This window comes from Martes martes, assembly GCF_963455335.1.
Source record: "Martes martes genome assembly, chromosome: 9".
Lineage (NCBI taxonomy): Eukaryota > Metazoa > Chordata > Mammalia > Carnivora > Mustelidae > Martes > Martes martes.
This window is the reverse complement of record NC_137896.1, coordinates 43994332-44018616: the sequence shown is the minus strand read 5'-3', so window position 1 is coordinate 44018616 and position 24285 is coordinate 43994332. Positions and strand designations below refer to the sequence as shown.

At 40.7% G+C, this 24285-nt stretch overlaps 1 protein-coding gene across 2 annotated transcripts in view; it reads left to right on the top strand.

Annotated features, from left to right (window-relative positions):
• RALGAPA2 (Ral GTPase activating protein catalytic subunit alpha 2) overlaps positions 1-24285 on the top strand; it is a 317564-nt gene that overhangs the window by 22822 nt on the left and 270457 nt on the right. For both annotated transcript variants that reach the window (XM_080812607.1, XM_080812608.1), the window contains exons 2-3: positions 5027-5137; positions 7039-7091. In XM_080812607.1, the coding sequence (XP_080668733.1) occupies positions 5027-5137; positions 7039-7091 (164 nt within the window). The remainder of the gene's footprint in view (positions 1-5026; positions 5138-7038; positions 7092-24285) is intronic.

Here is a 24285-nt window from a genome sequence, read left to right as displayed (position 1 = left end):
AAAAGTGAGTTGGGGAAAATCAAAGGGAGAGACAAACCATGAGAGACTGTGGACCCTTAGAAACAAACTGAGGGATTTGGAGGGGAAGGGAGTGGGAGGTAGGGAGGTCCTGGTGGTGGGTGTTGAGGAGGGCACATATTGCATGGAGCACTGGGTGTGGTGCATAAACAATGAATATTAGAACACTGAAAAACAAAAAGAAAAACCAAAAAAACTTGCCCAAGACCCTGTAGCTTCTGGACTTTACTCGGGCAGTCTGCTCTGGAGGTTTTGCCCTCAACCTTTGCTATTGCCTTTCAGCTAGATAGGGAGAAATAATTGTCAGCAAGAGGTTTTAGCTGGTGTGTGTGGTTTATAGATTATTTTTGAGATAAAGTGGGAAAATAATAGAAACAGTATATTGGCTCTTGGTTGGTGGTAAAGGAGAATGAGAAATTAAAGATTTCTTTAAAAAATTCAGGAATGACCCCTAGCCCTGTAAAGCTATCAGCTGGTTGTTTCTCAGTGGTTAGTTTGAATGTACTTCTCTGGGCATTATGATGGTAGTTAAGGCAATGTGCTAGTGTCTGTGAAGGCTGAAAATCACCACCTCAAAGGCAGTTTGTGGCCTGGGCTCTGTTGTTCAGCACTTTTCCCTCCTCTATTTTGCTTACTGCTCACCATGAGTGCTGTGGTGCTTCTCAGGACTCCTTCTTGGGGAAGTTGGCAGTTCCCATTTTCAGTGCCACTCACTCCCCTCATTTCTCACGTGTCTACTTATCTTCCTGCTCTTTTTTATTTGGCTCTCCTTTACATCCCCAAGGTGATGATTATTTTCATATATTCCTGACCTGATTTCTGTTTTGATTTATTCCCCCTTGTCTCTGTGACCTTTGTGTGGTTCAGATTTGAGTTGGGAGACCAGATGGGAGTTCTGCCCACATCTCTGACTGTGGTACCTTGGGCAAGTCGCATAGAACCTGTGGTTTCTTTATGTCAATCATACCTGCCCCATCTACTTCACAGAATTATGAGTGAGGGTCCAATAAAAGAAATTCCTGAAAGTGTCTTATAAAGCATAAATATATAACATTAATCTTCCCACCCTCTCCAAGTGGCTTTGTCTACTCCGTGCTTTGATGCCTTGCATCAGCTTTGGTCATGGGGCCTTTTGTGTTACTTTTTTCCTTCTGTACCCTTGAAGCCCATGTCTTACTGTCTTTGAATTTCCTAGTACTTGGCTCAAGACAAGTTGGCATGGGTACTGGCTCAGTAATGTTCAAATGAAAGTTCAAAAGAAAGTCTGTCTAAGAATTTTTCTGGTCATAGTTGTTTTTGTTTGTTTTTCATTGTTGTTCATTGTTTTGTCTGAATGAAGCCTTCCTCCTTGTCTCTATGCTTCTTGAAGTTAGCCCTGTTAAAAATCAACCCTTTCTTACTTTCTTGTTTTCCCTTGTGCAGGATGCTAAATTACAGTATCTGTGGTCTCCTTTTCCAAGGTCTAGGCTTACTTTTAAAGATTCACCTGATGAGTCTTGCTTTTAAACAGTCAGACAAATCAGTCCTTTCAGCTATTGAATTAGAGATATAAAATATTTAATATTGATTGTTTATTCATTTAACAAATACACCTTCAGTACCTTTTGGATACCAAACTCTGCTCCTGGGGCTAGGAATAGAGCCATGAACAAATCGGATGAGCGTCTTGCCCTTCTGTAGTTTCCATTCTAGTTAGTGGAGAGATAGTGAAGAAGGAAATGAATAAATGAGAGAACTTCAATGAATCTTAAGTGCTGTAGTAGGAAGAAATTATGTGAAGAGGACTCCTGGACCAGGAAGCAGTCCTCATATTTATAAATAAAACTGAGTATGTTATACATGTTATACTCTTAGTTTCCCTGTGTATCAGGTTACCTGAAAGGTATCTAATGGTCTTGATGGTGAGTGCTTGAAGCTATGCCCCATCCATTCCCTCATCCACAAGAAAGATAGTGAATGGCTGAGGAGGAAGGCGGCTATTACGTGGACTTTTGGTTTCATGAGAGCACCTCAGGCTGCATGAGTGTTCCTCAACCTTAAATCGAACCCTCTTTGTTCAGGTTGCTCTATTTGAGTACCCTTGATGGACCAGTGGGGATCCAGGGAAGATGAGGGAGTCATCGATCACCCAGTAACTTCACTGTGCCATCTTGCTGTGTCAGTCCACCCACATCCTCAATGCTAGGGAAACTGCTTGCTTGCTTATGACATTGTGTGTCCAAGGTCTGTTCACTGGTGAGCAGTCATTACAGAGTCTGTGAAGGCAGAGGGCAGGGCAATCGGATGGCATGTGAAGCATGACATACGGGGCACTTTTAGATTTCTTTGAAGAGATATTGTGTGATCCCAGTTCTGAAGGATGAGAGGGAATGAGTTCTGTGGGGCTCTGGGGGTGGGGGCAGCATACTAGAGGTGGCCCAAATGGATAATGTGTTTGAGAAGCTCACGGAATAGAAAGAAGCCATGGTGGCTGGAGTGTGGGGTGTGAAGGACGAATGCTGTGAAATGAAATTGGCATTGAATGGAGGAAACTACATAGGGCCTTGTAGGCTGTGGTCATGAGTTTGGATTATAAGAACTATTGGAGGTCACTGGGAGGTTTTGAGTGAAGAAGGACCGGGTTTGATTTACAGTGTTCAGTCTTTCTGCTGACTGAATGGTGGAGGACGGCCAGTGGAGGGGAGGAACGGAAGCAGAGCCCAGGCAGAGGGCATATTGCTGCCTGGGTGAGGATTCATGGTGGCATATGCCAGGCAGGGCCGTGGAGGGCATGAAGTCCCCAGGGCTGGAGCATGTTAGAGGTGGAACTGCCATCCCGGAGATGGGCTGTGAAGGAGTGAGAAGAACCTGGGACAACTAGTAGCTGGATGGGTGGTGGGGCCTGAGGGAAGAACAGAATTTGCGGGGACATGTCCTTTGGACGTGTTTGATTTGAGGAGACTTGTAGACCCTCCTGTGGAAAAATTCAGCTGACAGCAGGCTTTCAGAGTCGAGCTTGCAGGGTGAAATCTGGAGTTCTCAGCAGAGGGGTGAAATCTCTTCTGGATAGTCCCCAGGATTTGAAAGTGGGTGAGGCCGTTTCTTTCCTATATGCCTATAGGCATATGATCTAGTTAATGGCATCACATGCCTGTAGACATATGATCTAGTTAACGGTTTGCACGTTGTGGCCATTATCCTATCATTGTTATATGTTATATATGTTAATGTACATATATGTTACAGGCTATTTCTTTTATTCAACTCATTCAGGAAGGTATTGAACTAGATAAATACTGTGCTAGATGCAGGGGACATAATGACACATGGGATGGACTGGGGGTTCTGTAGGGTTGGTGGTATCTCTAACAGAAATCAGATCATTCCTTCAGAATTAAGTCAATAATTCCACTGGGAGGGATTCCATCAGGAATGAAGTGAAGTGAGATGTGTTTTATGACTCAGGGAGAACCAGCCGATGGGGCAATAGCAGAGGCACTGACCTAGTCTCTGGGTAGGCTGGTGATGTTTCAGCAACCAGTGAGTGCCAGTAGGAGCTGACTGGTGAAATATGCTTCAGAGGAAACAGGGGTGGATGGGCTAGCAGTTCATACTGGAGTGAAAATGAACAGAATCCTTTCTTGGAACCACACATTCTGTGAAAGGCTCTCAAGGATTCCTTGGCAAGATCACATAGCTCATAGGAATGATAATACTAGTTTCATTGCTACCTGCATTCTTGCAGGTAAATTTGTTAGTTAACAGGAAATTCCACTGCTCTCTGTGCTTATTTGGGAGCAGAAAATAGAATGTGAAATTGGCAGCTGATACGACTTTACAAACACCTTCTGTGCATTATTTCAAAGAACCAGGTCAGTTTTTTGATAGTTGTTTTGTTTTGTTGTTGTTGTTGTTGTTGTTTTTTAATGAAAAGCCCTATATGGTTCTCAGAGGAAAACAACTCCATAGATTCACCAGTGTTAGTGTTAAGTTTATAGAACTTAAATATAGTAATGGATGTGTTCACATCTAGTCACAGTATTAGGACCCTAACATTCAATTGAATCCACTTTATCATAGACTGAATAGATGTACATTTGTTTCTTGAGTAATCCCTGCAGAATTTAAAGAAGCTGTTCTTAATTTTCTCAAGATGACTAGTGTATTCTTCCCAAGAGCTAACACCTTGGTCAGGACCCTGTTGTAAATGGTACAAACAACCTATTGGCTAAGGAAAATGTACAAAGGTGTATTGACAGTGGCTGAGTACTCCAACCAGAGTTATGAGGGATAATTGGGCCCCTGGATGAAGTAGCTGTGTTGCTGCTGGGCTCCAACAGTTATTGCTGGGCTAAACTCCCTGCACAACCTGCCTTTCTAGCCGTGGTCCTGGTTGAGCAGCCCTAGTGCAACAGGGAGAAACACTGCTCAGGGCAACTCTGGGAACATGTGGCAGACCTCCCTGTGTCCAAACAGGAGTGGAACAGCTCTACTGGGAGCTGGAGGGAAGGCTTTGACCAGTGGCCCAGGTAGAAGTGGGTGGGTATGCTAGGCAGTGCCTGCTAGTTCTCTTGAGCTGGTCTCAGGTCAGCTGAGGGGAAGAGAGACTGGACCGTGTGTGACTCCAGCAGCAGAACTGTTTTTCAGATGGACAAAACTATCCCTCTTTATGACCTATGTCAAAGCCACCTCTTCCATGAACTTCTGTTCCCCAACCCCAGCAGGAGGGCATCTTGTTCCTCCCCAGACCTGTACTAGCCTCTAGCCTTCTAGCTCCTCTTTGAATGCTGGGCCCCCAAGGGCTCTTAGGCCCTTGAATCGGTCTCCTGGAGGGGTCTGCCTATGGAGGAGGGGCCCCAGGCCAACTGAGATCTCTTTGTGGAGAACAAATGGATGGGGATACTATTTTTGTTGTTCTGTTTTGTCTCATAGTGACTAGTTTTTATTTGCCTTCATTTCTGAAAAGGTTGTTTGTGAATTCCGACAGTTGTATAAGATTATTGTCATAATGGTAGCTTTTTCTTTTCAGATAATGTGGATGCAAGTGATCTTAAACAGTTTTTTGAGACCAACTATTCTCAGATATATTTCATCTTCTATGAAAATTTTATAACACTGGAAAATAGTTTGAAATTAAAAGGTAAGCATTTCTACAAATTTTTTTTTATATACACAAAGGTTTTTTTTTTTAATTTTTTTGTTTTTTTTTAAGGTTCAGAAAGTTTTAGACATTGTATGTTCATTAGCCACAAGTTATATGCTTTTAAGCTTCCTTTCTTGCCAGACTCTTAGCAATGCTGGGAGATTGCAACGGTTGTTAGCATCTTTGTTTCCTTGGAACATTCTCTCATACAGCTGTTAATTGAACAACAAATGGCTACAGGGAAAATGGAAGGAGAAAGCCACAGAAGGCATGAATTCCACAGGAATAATTTACTTCAAAAGAAAGACATAAAAGTAGTATGTGTGCACTATAAAAAAAAAATTCAGACTCCACTATAGGGTTTGAAATGGGGAGCCTGGATGGCCCAGTTGGTTAAGTGTGTGCCTTTGGCTTGGGTCATGATCCCTGGGTCCTGGGATCAAGCCCCAGATTCCGGCTCTCTGCTCAGCAGGGAGCCAACTTCTCCCTCTCCCTCTGCCTGGTGCTCTACCTGCTCGTGTTCTCTCTCCCTCTGTCCAATAAATAAATAAAATCTTAAAAAAAAAATAAAGTGTTTGAAATGAAAATTGAAGCATATGTTTTTGCCCAGGTCCCCATTCCTTCTCTGCATGCATTTCTTTCTATATGTGTTATTTTTTTTAGAAGATTTTATTTATTTATTTGATAGACACACAGGGAGAGAGGGAACACAAGCAGGGGGAGTGGGAGAAGGAGAAGCAGGCTTCCTGCCGAGCAGAGAACTGGATGAGGGGCTTGATCCCAGAATCCTGGGATCATGACCTGAGCTGAAGGCAGATGCTTAACACCTGAGCCACCCAGGCACCCCGTATGTATTATTATTGTATTATGTTTATGGTTATACCCTTATATAAAATATTCTTTGAAAAATCAAGCCAATAATGTCACACTGCACAATCTGCTCAGTATTTAGATGACAGGATAGTGTAGCCTGGGGAGCCAGACTGGGTTTGGATCCTGGCCCTGTCCTTTCAGCTGTTTCTCCTTGGACAAGCTACTTCACCTCTCTCTGACTCAGCTTCCTCCTGTTGGCATCAAAAAGGTTAGCATGTATCCTGGGATTTCAGGACAGAGTATGGCGCATAGTATGTGCTCAGTAAATATTAGCTGTTGTCACCCTCTTATTTCATAGAGCTGTGGGGATTCCAGTAGATCAGGAGTACACAGCTTACAGCTGGCTGCTTGTTTGTACAAATAAGTTGTTGGACACAGCCATATCCAGTGCATATATGTGTTCTCCACGGCTGATTGGGTGATTACAAGAGGGGCCTGTAGAGCCTAAAATATAGACTGCCGGCCCTTTCGAGAAACAGTTTGCTGCTTCCTAAGTTAGATGCTCAATGGCAAGCACTTAGCACAGGTCCACAGCACCTAGACCGGACAATCAATGTAACTGGCTGCTGTAGGTTTTGTAGTTTCTATGATTGTCACCCTTAAAAGGACAGTGCCCATGGCCTGAAGACATGCATGGCTTTTCAAAGTTATGACTGCTCTGTGCCTCTTCACATCAAAAAAGCTGGAACTCTTTCTTTGCTTCTGCTGTGCCTTCCCTCATAGTGTGAGCTTGTATGTAACTAATTGAGAAAGGAATATATTGCCTTCCACAGGCTGACGGTGACTTGGAAAACATGGAAGCTGTGTTTAAACAGTTAACGAGAAGCGGCTCTGCTTGATGTGGACTCAGGTGGTGTGGCCTGGGTATCTGTCTACATTCCTGACACAGATTCCATGCTACCCCCTGGTAGTTTTTGAATAAATGAGTGCATGTTGAAGCTTAAATGCTTTCAATATAACATAATTTTTAAGATTCTCAAATTTACACATTGTCATGATAACTAATTTTTTTTAATATATTCCAGGGAATAATAAGTCACAAAGGGAGGAGCTGGACTCCATACTCTTTCTTTTTGAAGTAAGTTTTTGTTAAATTCGTTTAGCTTTTTAAGATTCTTGTTGTTTCAAAACGTGGTATTTTAACTCTTTAATTTTACTTGAGGACATAAAAAATGATGGGCATATATTTCCTTCCTTCAGCTTTTACAAACAATGCTGCAAAGAATATTCTTGTGATTTTTAATTTTTTTTGGAAACATGGGAGAATTTTCCTGTATGGTTACCTAGATGTGAAGTTATTAGATGGAAATGTATCTACATTTAAAATACCGATATTGCCAAATTATTCTTAAAAAGATCATATATGGAAATATATGTGGAAGTTGCATGTAAATTTCCCTAACCAACACTGGAGATGATGTGTGTGTGTGTGTGTGTGCGCGCGCGCGCGCGTTCACGTGCAAACTGACATGTTGAAAACCCACTGTTTTTAATATGTATTTTCCTGACTACTGGTGAGATTGAAATCTTCGTATGTGTCAGTGTGTCCATGTGTGATTACACATTCTTTTCAAAGTTGGAACAATATATTTGCGTGTGGTTCTTGATCAGTTAAGCTTACAGTCTTTCTTGTTCACAAATTGTATTGGACAAGTGCCAGGTTACTGTTACCTGGAGAGCTCCAGTAGAACTAAATTGTAGGTTCTGAAAGTTAAGTGTTGGTTATCTAGAAATTATTCATGTACTTAGGTTGGTGTGAGATCAACTTTATGACTGTAAAGGGAAGACCTAATGTCTGTTTGTTGCAGAGCTGGCTGGAGGGAGAAGCCAGGCCAGAAGGCTCTCCATGGACTTTTTGGGTTTGTGGAATAAAACAGATACCTGAGGACCTCTCGTCCAGTACTTGGCTCATGGCTGGCACTGACTGTGTTTCCCTTTCTCTAATCCTTTAAGGGCTGTACTCCTTCCCCAGAGTAAGAGACATTGATTCACTGTATATTTTGTGGTGGTTATTGTGTTTCCTGTGGCAACCCTCCTGTGAATGAAATTTGTACAGAGGAGCTGTCTTTAACAGGAGCTTTAATTAAACCTGTCACTTACATATGGAATTTCTAACCATCATTTGAACTATCCCATTAATTTAAATGATCTTATTTCTGTAGCAGTTGATACATTTACTAAAGAATCTATAACATATATGCAAGTTTTGAAGTGTGGTGCTTCAAGAACTAGATCTTTAGCACTAGAAGCTAATTGGGTGCTTTTCCTCGATCCTAGTCTTTTTCTCCTCTGAAGGCAGTCACTCCTCTGCATTATGCCATTACCCTTCTTTTTTAAAAATGGTTTTTACCCCCAGTATTCATATCCCTAAACAATGCCTTGTGCAGTTTTGTTTGGTTTTGAGTATAATAAAAATGGCCTCACATGGTACATAATCATCTGTTTACATTCAGCGGTATTTCTGAGATTTATCCATGTTTTTTGAATTTAGCTCACATTCATTTATTCCATCCCCACTGCTGGGTTAAGTGAGTATGTATGATTTATTTCATTCCAACATTTTGTCTACAGATTTTTTTGTTTGTTTTCTTGGTGGACAGATAGATGGTCTGTGAATAATGACGAGCTAGTCATTTAGTCTGTTTTCTTGTCTTTTGGCGCTGGCCCGGTCCTCCAGTACATGGGTGAATAGACAGAAGAAAGTTGGTCATCCTGCTCTGATTTAAAGAGTTCTGTTAGCGTTTCATCATTCAGGGCTCCCTCTGCCTCCTGATGTTTAGTTAATGAAGTTTTCTGTAAATTTTTAGTAGATATACTTTATCAGATTAAGTTTGCTTCTATTTCTAGTTTGGTAAGATTTATAAAAAGTCATACATAGGTTTTGAAGTTTCCAAACGTATATTTTTTTCTGCATTAACTGAGATAACCTTGTATAATTCTTCATGAATATAAATGTGGTGAATTATATTTCTGAATTTTGGAGGCTAGTACTTTGCATTTTTGGATCTAAGTTCACAACTGAGGTTGGCCTAAATTTCCCTTCCTTACATTGTTTCTGAATGATCCTATTATAGAAGTTGTAGAACCTCATGTCAAACATTTCTTTTTCTATTTTATAAAATAGGTTGCATAAGATTGGAATGATCTGTTCTTAGAGCAGTTTTTAGTTTTTTCTGTAAAAACCTTCTGAAACCGGTGTGTTGTGTTTTGTTTTGTTTTTAATTGGAAGGTTTTAACCACTCATTCAATTTCTTTAATCATTTTGGAATTATTTTACGATTGTTCAGGTTTTCTTGATTCAGATTTGATAAATTATATATTTTTCTAAGAATTTGAGGAATTCTAAGAATTTTTGATCACCAGAGTTGTGAAATTCATTGGCATGACCCTTCTTTTGAGGTTCATAATTCTTTCTGTTTTCTCTGCTCCAGGTTAATCTTCAGTGTCCTCAGTTGTTATATGCATTAGACACAGTATTAGCAGGAGTGGCAGTAAAAATACTCGTGTCACTCTTTACAGGTACCATTTTACTAGTGTCTCCTTACCACTGTAGCAGCTTTAAACACTGTTCCTCATCTGGTCGTTCCTTTAAATGCCTCTTCTCTCTGGCTTCCCTTAAAACCTTTTTCTTAGTCTTTGGTGTTCTGTAGCTTTACCACAAAATGTCTAGTTGAAGATTTCTTGTCTTGCTTGGTATCTGTGCATTTCCTGTATTTTTGGATTCAGATCCTTTATCATTTCTGTAAAATGCTCAGCTGCTGTCTTCTTGAATGTTGACTCTTTGTGTCCTTCTGCTGTACTTCCCAGGATTCTTATTTAAACCTCCATCTGTTCTCCATGCCTCTCGAGCTGGCTTTCACCCTCTTCCCCTGCCTCCTTGTGTTGCATTCTGGGGAATGTCTTCACTTCTTCCATGCAGTGCGTGAAGTCCTTCATTTGGGGCTCATCTGCTGCTCCACCATTCTTTGTGTTTTACATCTCAGTGATTTTTGGTCCCTGTTTCAACTTCCTTCAGTTCCGTGTTCACACTTGGCCTGTTGCTTTTTTTTTTTAAGATTTTATTTATTTATTTGACAGACAGAGATCACAAGTAGGCAGAGAGGCAGGCAGAGGGAGAAGAGGGGAAGCAGGCTCCCCGCTGAGCAAAGAGCCCGATGCGGGGCTCGATCCCAGGACCCTGGGATCATGACCTGAGCTGAAGGCAGAGGCTTAACCCACTGAGCCACCCAGGTGCCCCTGGCCTGTTGCTTTTGATAGGCTCTTGATCCTTCTTCATTTTTGACCTCTTTGGTGTTCTTAAACATTTAATGTGTAATGTTTCCTATTCTGTATCTGATCATTCCAGTATCTGAAGTCTTCAATTTCCCTCAATATGCTGTCTCTCACATGGCTTCTTTTCTTGCATGCTCTGTGATGGGATTTTTGAGACAAGATTTATTAGAACATAGATTTAATCTCTTTTAATCCTGTGGATTTTTTTGGAGGTTTGTCTTTCTTTTGCTAGGAGGCTGGGAGTGTTCTTGGTTGGAACCACTTTGGCTCCATTTGAGGGTCCTGATTTATTAAGGAAAGCTCAGGTTCAGTTCCTCCAACTTACCATGTGGTGGGAACTGGGGTCTAGAGTGCACAGACCTCTAGAGATTCTGCAGTGAAATTGGCATTCGTTCTCTGGCACCCTGAATTATTTCTCTTGAGCTTGTTGCTTGCAGATCAGGTTTTGGCTCACTTTATTTCTGTCAACTTCCTTCTTCTTACTTCCTTTCCTACCATTTTTTAAGTCCTTTGTTAGTTTCCCGATATCCTCTAAAGCCCAGGAATATTTTGAGAATTCCGTTTGCTGTCACTAATTGCAAGTCTCCCCGTGCAGCAGGAAAGCCTGTCAGCGACAGGCACTGTAGTTCTGTACCTCCCACAGAGGAGATTTTAATACTCTCTCCTCGTGTCAGAACATCTAGATTAAGGAGGGAGTTATAATGGATACATTATCATCTACAGAGGATTATTTGTGTATATAATAGAACAAATATATATTATTCCAGACTTACTAAAACTTTCATTTTGCATAGTAAATATGGATGAATAATGAACCAGCATTATTTTTGTTTATGCTTGTGTTCTCTTTCTGTCTCTGGCTTTAGAAGGTAGGTTATAATTTGTATGGTTCATTCTGAAAATTAAGTAACTTCATTGCTACTTTCTGTAAGTTGGTGCCATATAAAGCAATGGTTTATGAGGATTCAGAGGTAAATACTTAACAAGGTGTAAATAATTGGCAAAGGCTTCCTTTACAAGAACTAGAATTATTAAGATATGTTAAATCCCAGAAGGGATATCGTGTAAAGATAGCCTGTAAATATAAAGTGGACCGGAAGAAATCAGAGAGATGAGAGAGTTTGGAAGGAGCATGTGCAGGGAGACCTGCTGCCTGTCCCTGTAAGTCAGGGGTGATCTGGAAGGGAAGCCTTATTAAAGGAGGCAGTAGTGTTTAGATGTAATGAGCTACTGGAGACCTCACAGTGCTCTGGTGAAGCAAGTGGTGTGCAATCAAGGCTGCCAGCCCAGTTGAAGTTGCGGCTTCAGGCAGGGAGCGAGCAGGCCTTTCTGTCTGCCTTTATCTCCAGCAGGATTCCTTTCCTCCTTGAAGTTGACCTCCAGACACCCTTGCCTGTGGCTACATATCTGTGCATCACTTTGAGTTTCTGTGGTTGCTGCTTCATGGGGATATTTGTCACTTTTTTTTTTTTTAACTGAGGTTCACTTGTTTATTTTATTCTTCTCTTAAAAATATATTTCATCTGTCATTGCCATGTATTTCAAATGGTAGTGGGGGATAATGGTGTTAGACCCCATGAAATGAATTTACACTGCCATCTTGACCACAATGGAAGTGTTGTGCATAGCTGTCCTGTGTCCTCCTTTCCTTCTGAAGTGGATTCTCCCTTCCCAGTTTTTATCAATGGAAGACCAGGGTCTTTGTTGTTGTAGGTGACTTGTCCAAGATTGCACAGCTTTCAAGATTTAACCTCTGGTCTGATTATAGGACCCATTTTCTTAACTCAGTGCCGTGTGGCCTACCATGTAGGAGTCTTAATACTCTCCTGCTTTTGAAGCTGTACTCCACAGGCCACGTCTACCAGTACGTATCTATTCTTGTCTAGTTCACTCATTTATTACACACATTTACTCCATGCGAGCTATGTGTTTCAGGCACCTTTCTAGGTGCTGGAGATACGGTGGTGGGCAAGTCAGACAGAACCCCCTGCCCTCATTGAGCATGTTCCATTTCCTACTACTGGAAGCATCCATTAGTAACAGAAGACTTATGCTAGAAGTCCAATAGTGACATGAGTCCCTGAAAATTCCAGATGGCCCTTTGTAGAAGTGATACTTTTGTGGCAGCCCTGGAGGTAGCTCCCTGCACAGGGGGAAAGGAGGGCAGGTGTAGAAATACCTGGTGAATGGGCTTCAAGGTCAAATAACTTTGAGAACCCTCTATAGTCAGTAGTTAAGAGGTTGTTTTAATGCTCTATTGGATTTGTTTTCAGCAAATGTGGTAAGACAGGAACACAGACATGAAAATGGTTGCCATGAAGGCAGAGATGTTTATTGCACTCCCAGGAGTACAGTAGAAAAGGGAGGCTTGGCCTGCCAGCAGGGCTATGAAGAGAGAGCCAGAGAGCACACAAAGAGCAGGAGGAGAGGGGTGAATTGAGGGTGACCATCTTTGTTTTGGTTTTTGAAGGAAGGAATGGGCAAGGCAAGGTAAGCAAGCTAAGCAGGTTTAGGATTGGGTAGTTTTGAATAATTTTAGCAGGCTCTGGGCTGTAGAGGGAGCCCCCTAGTGGTCTAGTACCTTGTCCCCAGGTGATTTAAGCAGGAGGATAGTGTCCAAATTTGAGAGCCCATAAAAGGAGGTGGTTGCAGAAATGGATTTTGGATTGGTTGGTTTGACTGTCAAAGGCATGTTGGCAGGTACTGTATGTCTGACTTGGCAAATCCAGGGAGGAGCAGTCCCTCTGAGATAAGCAAGGTCCCAGATGTCAGGGCATAAAGACTACAGAAAACGAGAGCATGTAGTTAATACAGAGATGTTGTTGCAAGCTGCCTGCCATATCATATGCCATTTCCCTTTGGTACAGAAATGCAGTCATTGGAGTTACTCATTTATGGTTAAGAAAATTCTAGAATTTGATAGCAAGGCCTTTCCTTTCTCCCACCCTCCCCCAACTATAATATATATTGACAGCAGAGGTTTAATTTCAAGGCTTACACATGTTTTCATCTTGGAATGCTACTCATTTATCTATTTTTCAAAGATCACAGAGTTGACATTGCAGATATATGGGATATTTGACTTCTAGATTCCTTAGGTGTAGATTTATCCAAATTACCTCACCAGATTAAATAAGTCCTGTTTTTTCCTTCCTAGAGACCTGCATGGGTTCTTTGTAGGTTCTTACAGTGCGGCCCGAGCTGGGCTAACACTCTGAGCCCCTGAAGGGCCCCACATGTTTTCTTTCACATGTTGCTGAGGGTGTTGTTCTGTGGAAGTGCTCTCTCACACATAGACTGCTTTGCTTACTGCCCCTTCACCTCTTGTTGCAGAGTTTGAGTCCTGCCTTGTGGTTTATGTAATTCTCTTTTCCAGGCCTGCCCTTTGCTCTCCTCGTCCACTGGCCCATACTTTCCAGCTCTGTTCAGACCCACTGATTTCTTCTGGCAACTCCAGCTAGAGGTGCCCATTTTTTCCTGTGGACTTGTATGATACACTCCTGTGTGACCATTTCATGATAGCTGGATGTTCTCAGTTTTCCCTGAAGGTGGCTGTGCCTTAGCTTCCTAATGAGACTGTAAAGTTCCTGAGGCCAGAAACTGCTAGGTATACTCCTTTGTAGCCCCCACAGTGATTTGCACCTGTTTCTATTTATTGCTGGATCAAAGCCTCTTAAATTCTCATCTTATCTCCAATGGGGTTATTTGTTATTTTTATTTCAAAAACATTTCCCTTCCTCACCGAAAACTCTCTGGATAAAGGAAATAGGAAGAAGGTAGCTTTAGATCATGGGTTGATCCTGCTGAGCTGTGTGGCCTTGAGGTGGGTACTCGCCCTTTCTTTACCTTGGCTTCCATGCATGTAAGGTGAAGGACTGGGACTGGCTAGCCCTGAGGTCTCTTGCAGCTCTACCAACCCCCGACACTACAAATCAGGAAGTTCACGAGAAGTCTTTTAGCATGAAATTTAATTTCATGCTTCTGTTTAGTTTTCAATATTAGATCGACTTGACTCTTACTAGCCTTTTCAGATCTAAAATTCTCAGTTGCTTTTTCTCTAGGGCAGCTCTGTTCAGTAGAACTCTGTGAAGATGTTAATGTTCTGTGTCGGTGCTATCCAGTTAAATAAGCATTACCCACATGTGCTGTTCAGTGCTCGAAATATGGCTGCTGTGACTGAAGTTTTAATTTTAAGTCATTTCATTTGATTTAAATTTACAGATTTAGTTGCCTCATGTGTGTAGTGGCTCCTGATTGGACAGAGAAGCTCGATAGTCTATCAACAGAGCTTGTTACCTCATTAGAAAGACTTACTTCTCATTGTGAAAAACTTGGTTAAATCATCAGCACATTTGTATTCTTGTAGAGCAGGGAACTTAAGGTTCAGGGTTTTACTGACACAGTTTCCCTGAGCTTCTCAGTTTTTGTTACCACAGTGCCCTTGGCTAGAGGGAAGCATGGTTCCAAAGTGGCCTAATGCAAACATAAAGTGGAAAAGCCACACACAAATCCGTTTTACTCATCTCATGCTTGTTTTAGGATGAAAAGAATACTTTATATAATGGCCAAATGAAGTAGTACTTCATGTCTCCATCACCACTCCCATCTTTCCTGCACTCAGTCCCCTCATCCCAAGAGAAAGAAAACACTTTGAATGTCATTTCAGGAAGAGGTATGCTGTGTCTCTTCCTCCCTTGCTTCGGTGGGGAGATGCAGGTGAGAGAGGTGTGGGTACTAGGGGCAGACCGCAGCAGGTGAGTGCCGATGACCTGTGGGCTTCTTCAGGGGCACACAGAGGAAGGGGAGTAGTCTATGGTCACTAGTGTTTGTTTCTTCTTTACTACTGAAGATGAAGTTTGGTTGTTTGAAATTTACCGTAGGCCTCCTACCTACCATCTCCCTTCCTTGTCTGTGGTGTGGAGGTAAGGCTGGTGTGGAGGTAAGGCAGTTCTCGTGCATAGGGAGTCTTGCTGGGTGTAGTTAGTTTGGGAGTCCCAACTGAGTGGCAGTGGTTCTAGGGCTGCAGTGGAAGCTGTCTTACTTGAATGGAATTCAACACTGGTTCTCTTGTTCTTTATTGCTCCAAGTGAGCTTGTAGAGATAGTGGGTTTAGCCTCTAATTCTTTTCCTCAAAGTAGGGGGAAAGGATTTTTACTAGCTTTTCTGATACTAAGAACACAACCGGACCCAGTGCCGTGCCCAGAGTTGTGCAAAAGAAGGTGAAATGAATGGCTGGTTTTCACTCTCTGTACAGCTGCCTTGTATTTGCTATCAGAAACTGGAGTTTTGATATTTTTTCCAGTATAGATGGAGATCATTTATAACTTTTCACACTTAATAGCATCACCCTACCTCAGATATTAATAAGAGAGAAACATTTCCTGAAGAAAAACTAGAATTATGAATATAATAGGATTACAGACAATTCTGAGATATTTGTTTCCATTAGTCCCCCCCCATTTTCCTCCCACTTCATTTTTCTTCCCCGACCTTCTTTGTCCTCCCATTGGTGGAACTGCATATCTTTTAAAACTCTTTGCTGATGAAAATGAATCTGAAGACCATGCAAGTGTTCAGTGGAATAGCTTGGGCTGAATCCTAGGCAGACCAGCTCATTGAGGGCAGGTGTCCAGCAGGATTAAGTCACAGTCCTTTTGCTTTCTTTATGTAATGGCTAACACCCTATTTTAGGAGCAAATACCACGTAGCAGGACAGCAGAATTGTGGTTTTGCAATTAACTGGTTTCCACAGCTCCTGCTGTCCTTTGCTGTGTTTGTCAGGACTTCTTTCAGACGGTCCAGTGTGCAAACATACTTCCACACTACTCCCTCCTTTTCATGCCGAATGAAGGACTTCCTTCCACCAACCTCTCATGTTCTTACGGCTTTTTGTTCTTTTTTCCACAAGGACCACGTTACTGTTATTGAGTGGAGGAGGGACAAGAACAAACAAAATGAACAAGAAAAACAGATTCTTCTTAAATCCTTGGAATTTAAGTTCTTATTGACGATTTCAAATACTTGGATGCTTCCATGGATTTTTTTTTTTTTTCTTTTCAAAGAATGATGCCAACCTTGAATCAGCTCCTGGGTCACTGCAATAATACTGAATGACTGATTTCAATTGGAAAAAAGAAACAAACAACCAAACCAACCTAGTGTTAGTTCACAATCCCTGAAGAGCATTTCATTTTAAGAAGAACTGAGCCAGTAGAGACACCCAGCTCCAATCCCCAAAGCTGTCCTGAATTCCAGGTGGTGAGCAAAATCAGTGCCACTGCTTCTCCCGAGCAGAATGTTAGGTCACTTTTTTATGACATCAGGGGTATATTTTAATGTGTTATCTGCATTTTATATGGTAAGAGAGGTATGTATGGAATTGTTCTGGCTTCACAGCATTAGTCATACTTGTTTATAGTATTGTCGATCGAGTCCTTGGTTGGGAAGAACTCCAGGTGACAGCAGTGTTGTTGCAGTATAGTGTGATCTGCTCCATGATAAACCTTGAGGCCCCTGTGCAGGAATCATAGTAGAGGCCCAGATGGCCCGTCGTGCCCTTTCCTCATTTGTCTCTCATGTTCCTGGCAGTAGGGAGTTAGCTCAGAAATCACTCCTCCATTCTGTGTTCTATAATGAATACTGGGAGAATAATCAAACATAGGGCCCATGCCTTTCATTTCTATAGCCTATGATGATACTGGTGTCTGCTTTGAATCATGAAATGTTTATGATCCCTGCAAATGGGAAGATGGAAACAAAATATCAACATCCAGTCCTTTCTAGGGGTCCTTGGAATGCATTGCTTGAGGTTAAATTTTGATTATCTGACTATTTCATTTTAATAATTTGAATTAAACTACAAGTGTCTAAGTTGAAAGAAGCCATTTTCAATGGATGTTTTAACTTTTAAATTTACTATTTAAGAATACAGTTTTCTTTATGCCTTGCAACTTCTGGTGAGAAACTTGGGATTGACCCAACAGGATATACTGAATTATTCAATTCACCTTGGGGGAAGGGAAACTGGAAGCATGTTTGTGGAAGTCTGAAATTACATTCTGGTGATTATCTGTTTTGGCCCAGATGCCCTGAGCTTCCTGGCACTCTGGCCTCTCTCACGCAGTGTGTTGCTTGACTCATTGGTAACTGACACTCTCTGAACAGGCCCTTTGGAAGGCAGCACTAGGAAATGCTTCCAAGAACCCTTAAAGGGCAGCTAGTAGAGATGGCATCAGGACTAAATATATGGAAAATTCACAGTAGCATGTTGTATTTATTGTTAGAAGAGCAGGAGAGTTGTAAAGAGTCTTTTCTGTCCCTTTAAATTTATTTGTATTCGTGTGTTCACACAATTTGGATGAGTTGGTTTCTTTTTTTTAAATTTAAAAAAAAATTTTTTATTTTTTAAATTTCTTTTCAGTGTACCAGAATTTATTGTCTATGTACCACACCCAGTGTTCCATACAACACGTGCCCTCCATAATACCCACCACCAGGCTCACCCAACCTCCTACTCCCACCCCTTCAAAACCCTCAGATTGTTTTTCAGAGTCCATAGTCTCTCATGCTTCATCTCCCCGTCAGTTTCCCCCAACTCCCTTCTCTCCATCTCCCCATGTCCTTCGTGTTATTTCTTATGCTCCACAAATAAGTGAAACCACATGATAATTGACTCTCTCTGCTTGACTTATTTCACTCAGCATAATCTCTTCCAGTTTCTTTTTTTGTAAATTTAGGACAGAGTTGTACCAAGGTATGCTGTAAATTTTCTCTGGCTTGTTTTGTTTGGATGTGTAGTGTGGTGTCTGTTTCAGAGTGACACCTAGTATTTGATGTGCTTGTGACACAGGCCAGGTTGGAAGGAGAGTCTGGCTTAAAGTGTCTGCATGAGGTGCACCAGCAGTTCTTGCAGACCTTGGGCATTCGCTGAGTGAACTTGGTGGAGTGGCCTGTCCTGAGTCGATTGCAGCTCTGTGATACTTTTTCTTCTTTTTAAAGTAGTTTATTTATTAATTTGAGAGAGATAGAAAAATGGATTGTTGCTCATTAAAAATAAAGAATCTACTGCAATTTGATTTTCGTTAAAAAGATATTAGACTTTTGCATGATATCAAAGTGAAAAAATAACCTCTTACAGTCAGTCTATCAAGGGCTTACAGTACTACGTTTTTGGATATTAGATTTTTAGTATGATGAAAATGGTATCCTATCTGTATCTGTCTGTTTTGATCAGTATCAATAGTACTTTCTCCACTCCATGGTTCTATACATCTCATGTTGGTGCTCTTGAAAACCCTCTTTTTCCCACTGTCTCAGCCTTTGTTCTGTCTTCCCTCCTACTGGAGTATCCTGCTAACTAACTAGTCCTTTGGTCTGTGATCTTCTGCCTCTTCTGTCTCCCTCCCCACCTGGAATGCTCTTTGTATAATGTAACTCTGATTCCTTTGGCCTTTAAGATGAAGACTAAACTCCCTGCCAAGATGTTCAAGGCCTTTCCTGATCTGGTCTCTGCCTGCCTCTCCATCCCTTGTCACCCACCTTACCTTTGCTCCTACTGGCAACAAAGCAGCAGGGTTTTTTGTTTTTGTTTTTTTCTTGCTAACTGCTTAGTCTGCCTAAAATGTCCTCTGCTGCCTGGCTTACTCCTTTGTATTCTTCAGGATTCGGTTCGAAGGTGATCTCCCTTTGGAAGTGTGCCCTGTCTGTACTCACTTCCTTGTGCATGTACTGACATCCCTGATGCTCTTGCCTTTCCCCTTCGGGCTGTCATTTTTAGAGCAGGAACAGGGTACTATGTTGCTTTATCTCTGGTCCCTCCTATGGTACCTGGCACAAAAGAGGCACTTAAGAATATTTATTAATGAGTCAAATAAACAGTTGATTTAGAGGAAATTTGTTTTAATTACCTGCACTACTACCAATTCAAATCCCCATCTATCGCTTAGTGATTCGCTGTACTCAGAGAGGGTTTGTTGTCATCAAATTTGCTTTTCTTTTCTTTGATATTGATTTCTTCCTTAAAAATCAACCTTGTAGGGTGCCTGGGTGGCTCAGTGGGTTAAAGCCTCTGCCTTCAGGTCATGATCTCAGGGTTTTGGGATCAAGCCCCACATCTGGCTCTCTGCTCAGCAGGGAGCCTGCTTCTGCCCCCTCTCTCTGCCTGCCTCTGCCTACTTGTGATCTCTGTCAAATAAATAAAGAAAAAAGTCTTTTAAAAAATCAACCTTTTATAAGCTTTTTCAGTTTAAACTTATTTTTATGTATTTCATTCTGGTGTTACAGAAAATTAAACTCTACAGATTTTTCTCTTTTTTAGCTTTGGCCAATTTTTGTTCTAAAGCATTCACATTGTTGATAATCCTTAGTCTGTAATTAGAGGGTTTTTTTTTTTTTTTTAACTTGATTGTTGCTCACAAGAATGTTTTAAAGTTCTTCATGTGCTTCCAATTTTTTTTAGTTTAAACTCTCAAAAGTGGACATGAAGTGCATTAAGTTTACTCATGATTTGTGCACTCCTACTTTGAGGGTTTATTCCCATGGCTTAGAAAAATAACTTTTGGTATATTTTCATGAGTGCTAGAATCTGTGAAGTGAAATTTTGTTTCTCCACATATATATTAAGCCACTGTTAATTGTATTCAAAGATGCTATATTGCAATGTATGCCCTCTTTTATCTGTCAAGGATAGAGTGCATTAAAGTCTTCTATGATAAATGTATTTCCCCTCAGTTACTGCATTTCTTTTATTTTCGTGTACTTTTTTGTTTTATTTTCATCCTGTGTTATTGGTTGCCTAAATGTTCGTATTATCTCTATATTGTGAATTATACTTTTAATCTAATTGAAATGGTTCCCTTTGTCCCTCTTAAAGCCTTTTCACTTGATATTGATACTACTTTGCTGTGTGTTTGTGCCGATGCACACCTGATATGTCATATTCTGTACTTTGTTGTTAATCTTTCTGTATTTGAAAGCCATTTCTGACCGACTTGGTCTCTGGTAGTGGAAATTAACCTGTTTATATATATGATTTTTTGTGTGCGATAATCAACATTCTTGGTTTTTCTTCTACTTTTGTTTTTTTAGGGGAGAGGTCACTTTCACTTTATGGAATATACTTTGTGATTTGGAAAATATACTTTCTATTTTCTATCATTCCAATAATTATCTTTATTAATATTTTTAGACCACAAATTTATTTATTTATTTTTAATTTAAATTTGATTAGCCAACATATAGTACATCATTAGGTTTTTTTTTTTAAGATTTTATTTATTTATTTGACAGACAGAGATCACAAGTAGGCAGAGAGGCAGGCAAAGAGAGAGGGGAAGCAGTCTCCCTGCTGAGCAGAGAGCCCGATGCCGGGCTTGATCCCAGGACCCTGAGATCATGACCCGTGCTGAAGGCAGAGGCTTAATCCACTGAGCCACCCAGGTGCCCCACATCATTAGTTTTTGATGTAGTGTTCAGTCATTCATTAGTTGCGTGTAATACCCAGTGTTCATGGTATCATGTGCCCTCCTTAATGCCCATCACCCAATTACCCCATCCCCTCATCACCGTCCCTTTCCATAACCCTCAGTTTGTTTCCCAGCGTTAAGAGTATCTCATGGTTTGTCTTCTTCTCTGATTTCTTCCCGTTCAGTTTTTTTCTCCCTTCCCCTATGATTCTCTGTGCTATTAATAATTATCTTTAAATTAGCAAAATACCATTCAAATCTTTTCTCTTCTAATTATTCATATCAAGAGTAAAGCAGTACTTGATGATAACCCCATCCTTTTACTTTAATCCCATATATTTTTTGTACTTCTCACTACTCAGCTATTTTAAGTATTTTATATCCAGATTGTTTTATTATAATATTTTTAGAATGTTATTACTCTTAGGTTAATCATTTTGAGGATATACTGTAGTTTTTATAACCGTATTAACTCCTATTCTATAAATATAGCTCACTTTTACAGTGTTTATACCCCTGTACCTTTGTTTTTGGATTAACTAATCTCTGTATTTGCTGGAATATAAATTTGCTTCATATGTTGAGGAAGGCAGATATGTGGCTGGTATAATGCCAGCTCTAGAATATCTTTATTTTAGCTTCAGACAAATATATCTGACTATATACTTTCTGAATCATAATCTTTTTTTTTCCTTAAAATTCTGAATTTTGTTTGCTTTTTTAAACAGCTGTAGTTTACTCTAGCTATCTTTATGATGTATTGGATTCTTACATAAGCACCTGGTCTACTTTGGAACTTCTCTTGTCTATATGGGTGGTATTCTGTTGCCCATTCTACTTGGCTTGGCCTACAGTGAGCCGTTGACCATACTGTCTTCTGGAGCTTAATGTTGCAGAGAAGAAGACTATGAGCCTGATTTTTGTTTCTTCATAGATATTCTGCTTTTGTAGATTTGTGTAGGATTTTTGTTAGACACAGAATGTACAACGTTAAACATGCTCTCTCTAGATACTTATCTCCATTCAACCTATTTAGTTCCAGGGAGGTCTTGTGATCCACAGAGTTACAGTAGAGGACTCTGTGGGACTCTAGATTCATGCTTTCCGTGTTTCCTCTCCATGTAATATTTTCTGATTTCAGCATGTGACTTATTTGTGCATCACCATTTTCTTCATTTTCTTAGATCATAAAAAAGATTCAGTGTCCTCTTGGATCTTTTAAGAGCATGGCTCAGAAATTATAAAAAAAATTACCCTATTTCAGCAAATCTCTTTCAGAAGGTGGAATCTCCATTTTTGTCTAGGACGGTCCCCTCCTTTGCTACATATTCTGGATATGTTCTGCTTTCATGCGAGGAGCACTAACCCCCCACCCCTCATGACTCCTTTCGTGTGCGCTTTAAGCAGTAATTTCTCTGTGTGTTTGGTTGTAAATGGGATCCTTCACCCTTTCTAGATTTTAATTGCTTAATGTGATTTTCAACATTTTAGTATTGGTTGATCTCTACAATATAGGAGGGAGAAATTAGATGTCCCTCCATTTTTATTACATTTCATATTTCCTTTAGATATCTTTGTCATATTTTAGTCTCTCTTTTGAAATATTTTCATTTATTCACTTTTACCTTAAACAAGGAAAGTATTTCCTCTCAAGTGATGATCCTAATCAAGCATTAAGGTTTTCTGTAATGTTTGGAAGCACAATTCCACACTCAGTTATCTTTGTCAGGTACCTACTTGCCAGTTTCTGTGTTTCCACCATGTTAGAGTGTGGGCACCTTCCTTCAAATGAGGCATTTCCTGTGTGTTTACCTATAAACGTGAACTAAACTTAGAATCCTGTTGTCTTACTCTTCTTCATTTCTTACTCATTCCTCTCTTTGTGCATGAAGTGTTTTGTTAGGAAACATGATGTGCCAGGCAATGTTCTTGAGACTGGGAATACAAGATAGCTAACAGAGGGTCCCTTCTCTCAAGAAATCCAGCACCTAGCAGTGGGGTGGGCCCTGTGTCCATCTAGCTGAGGGAAGCATGCTGGGGAGGAGTGTGGTGAGAGGTATGGTTGAAGTGGGCCCTTCTGAGGAGGTAATGGTTCAGTTGGGTCTTAAAGACTGGAGAGGATGTAACAACATGGAGCTGTGCTTTCCTTGCTCAGGAACGGCATGGCTAGTGATCAGATAGATAATGTACTGTTGTGGAAGGGATTCCCATCTATGAAGAAAAGCACTCTCTTTTTAGCTAAAAATGTAGTCATCTTATATTTAACATGATGCAGTTCCTTCTGTTAGCTCATTTCTCTGAAATTTTAGGTTCTCAAGTAAGTGTTGACACTTATTTCAGTGCAGTGTTCAATGCAGATATTTTGTCCACACTGCATGGTTGAGTCATTGTTAGTAAGAGATGCGTGGCTAGGCCCATGACTGCTGAAGAACAAGGTGCCCTCTCTCTCTGTCTTCCTAGAAGCATCCATACTTCCAGCCTCCTCCTCCTGTGAATCTGTCTGAAAACAGACTGTCCTTGTGGCCCAGGTTCTCCTAGCATTCCCTTTAAACCCACTGCCCAGTTGTCAGAATGTTTCTGACCTTTTATTACTCAAAAGATCAAGTAACTATGACTTTTACTATTCTTTTAAACCAAACTCCCTAATTTTTCCCTAGTCAGCACTTCCTTTACCTCACACCCTGTGTCATGTAGCTAGTTTCAGGGAGAGTTCCATCCTGTGTTCCCTGCTTCTGGACAGAACAAGTTTCGTTGACCATTGTTTTGCTAGATTTCCTCACATGAGTTAGGATGGGATCTTGTCCTCATTCTTCATCGTCCTTCCTTTCTAAGTGGAATTGAAATCAAGTGTGAATCAACTGGGATATGTTGCAATCATCTGGTAATAATATGGGGAAGAAAGGTTTCTCACACGAATTAAACAAAGATCAGCAGTTTTAAAGTACACTGGGGCATCTTGTATAAACTGCAGCTTGCATTTCGCAGTATTCCTGGTCATGCAGTAGGTTCTGAAGAAAAAAGCACTATAGATAATCAGTTAAAAGAATGACACATTTCCTGATGTGCCAATCAGTAGTAATAGCTAATTTTAATTTCAAGTGTGCTATAATGGATTACCGTATAGATGGAGCTGAACACTGAGCATTCAAGGGAGCCATGTGTTTTTCAGGAAAGTAATATTTATTCACAATGTGTGACTTTCTTGAAAAATTTTTTTATTTTACTCTCCAGTGAACGTACAAACAAGATGTCAATTGCTTATGTGGCATTCCCAGTAGTGTAGCTTAGAATATCAGCTACAGTAGAAATGCCATAATGTATTTGCCTCAGCAAAGGTAGGCTTCATGTGGGGCTTTCTGAGGGACAGGCTTAACATTTTGACACAGATAGTCATATGGGGCTTTACTTTTCTTGACTTCAGAGACCTTAAAGCATACACAGTGGTCCTTGCAATATTTGGCACGAAAAGAAGCAATAGCATGGATGATGTTTCAGTGTTGTATAAGATTCTGTCCATTTGGGAATGTTTTTAGCAGT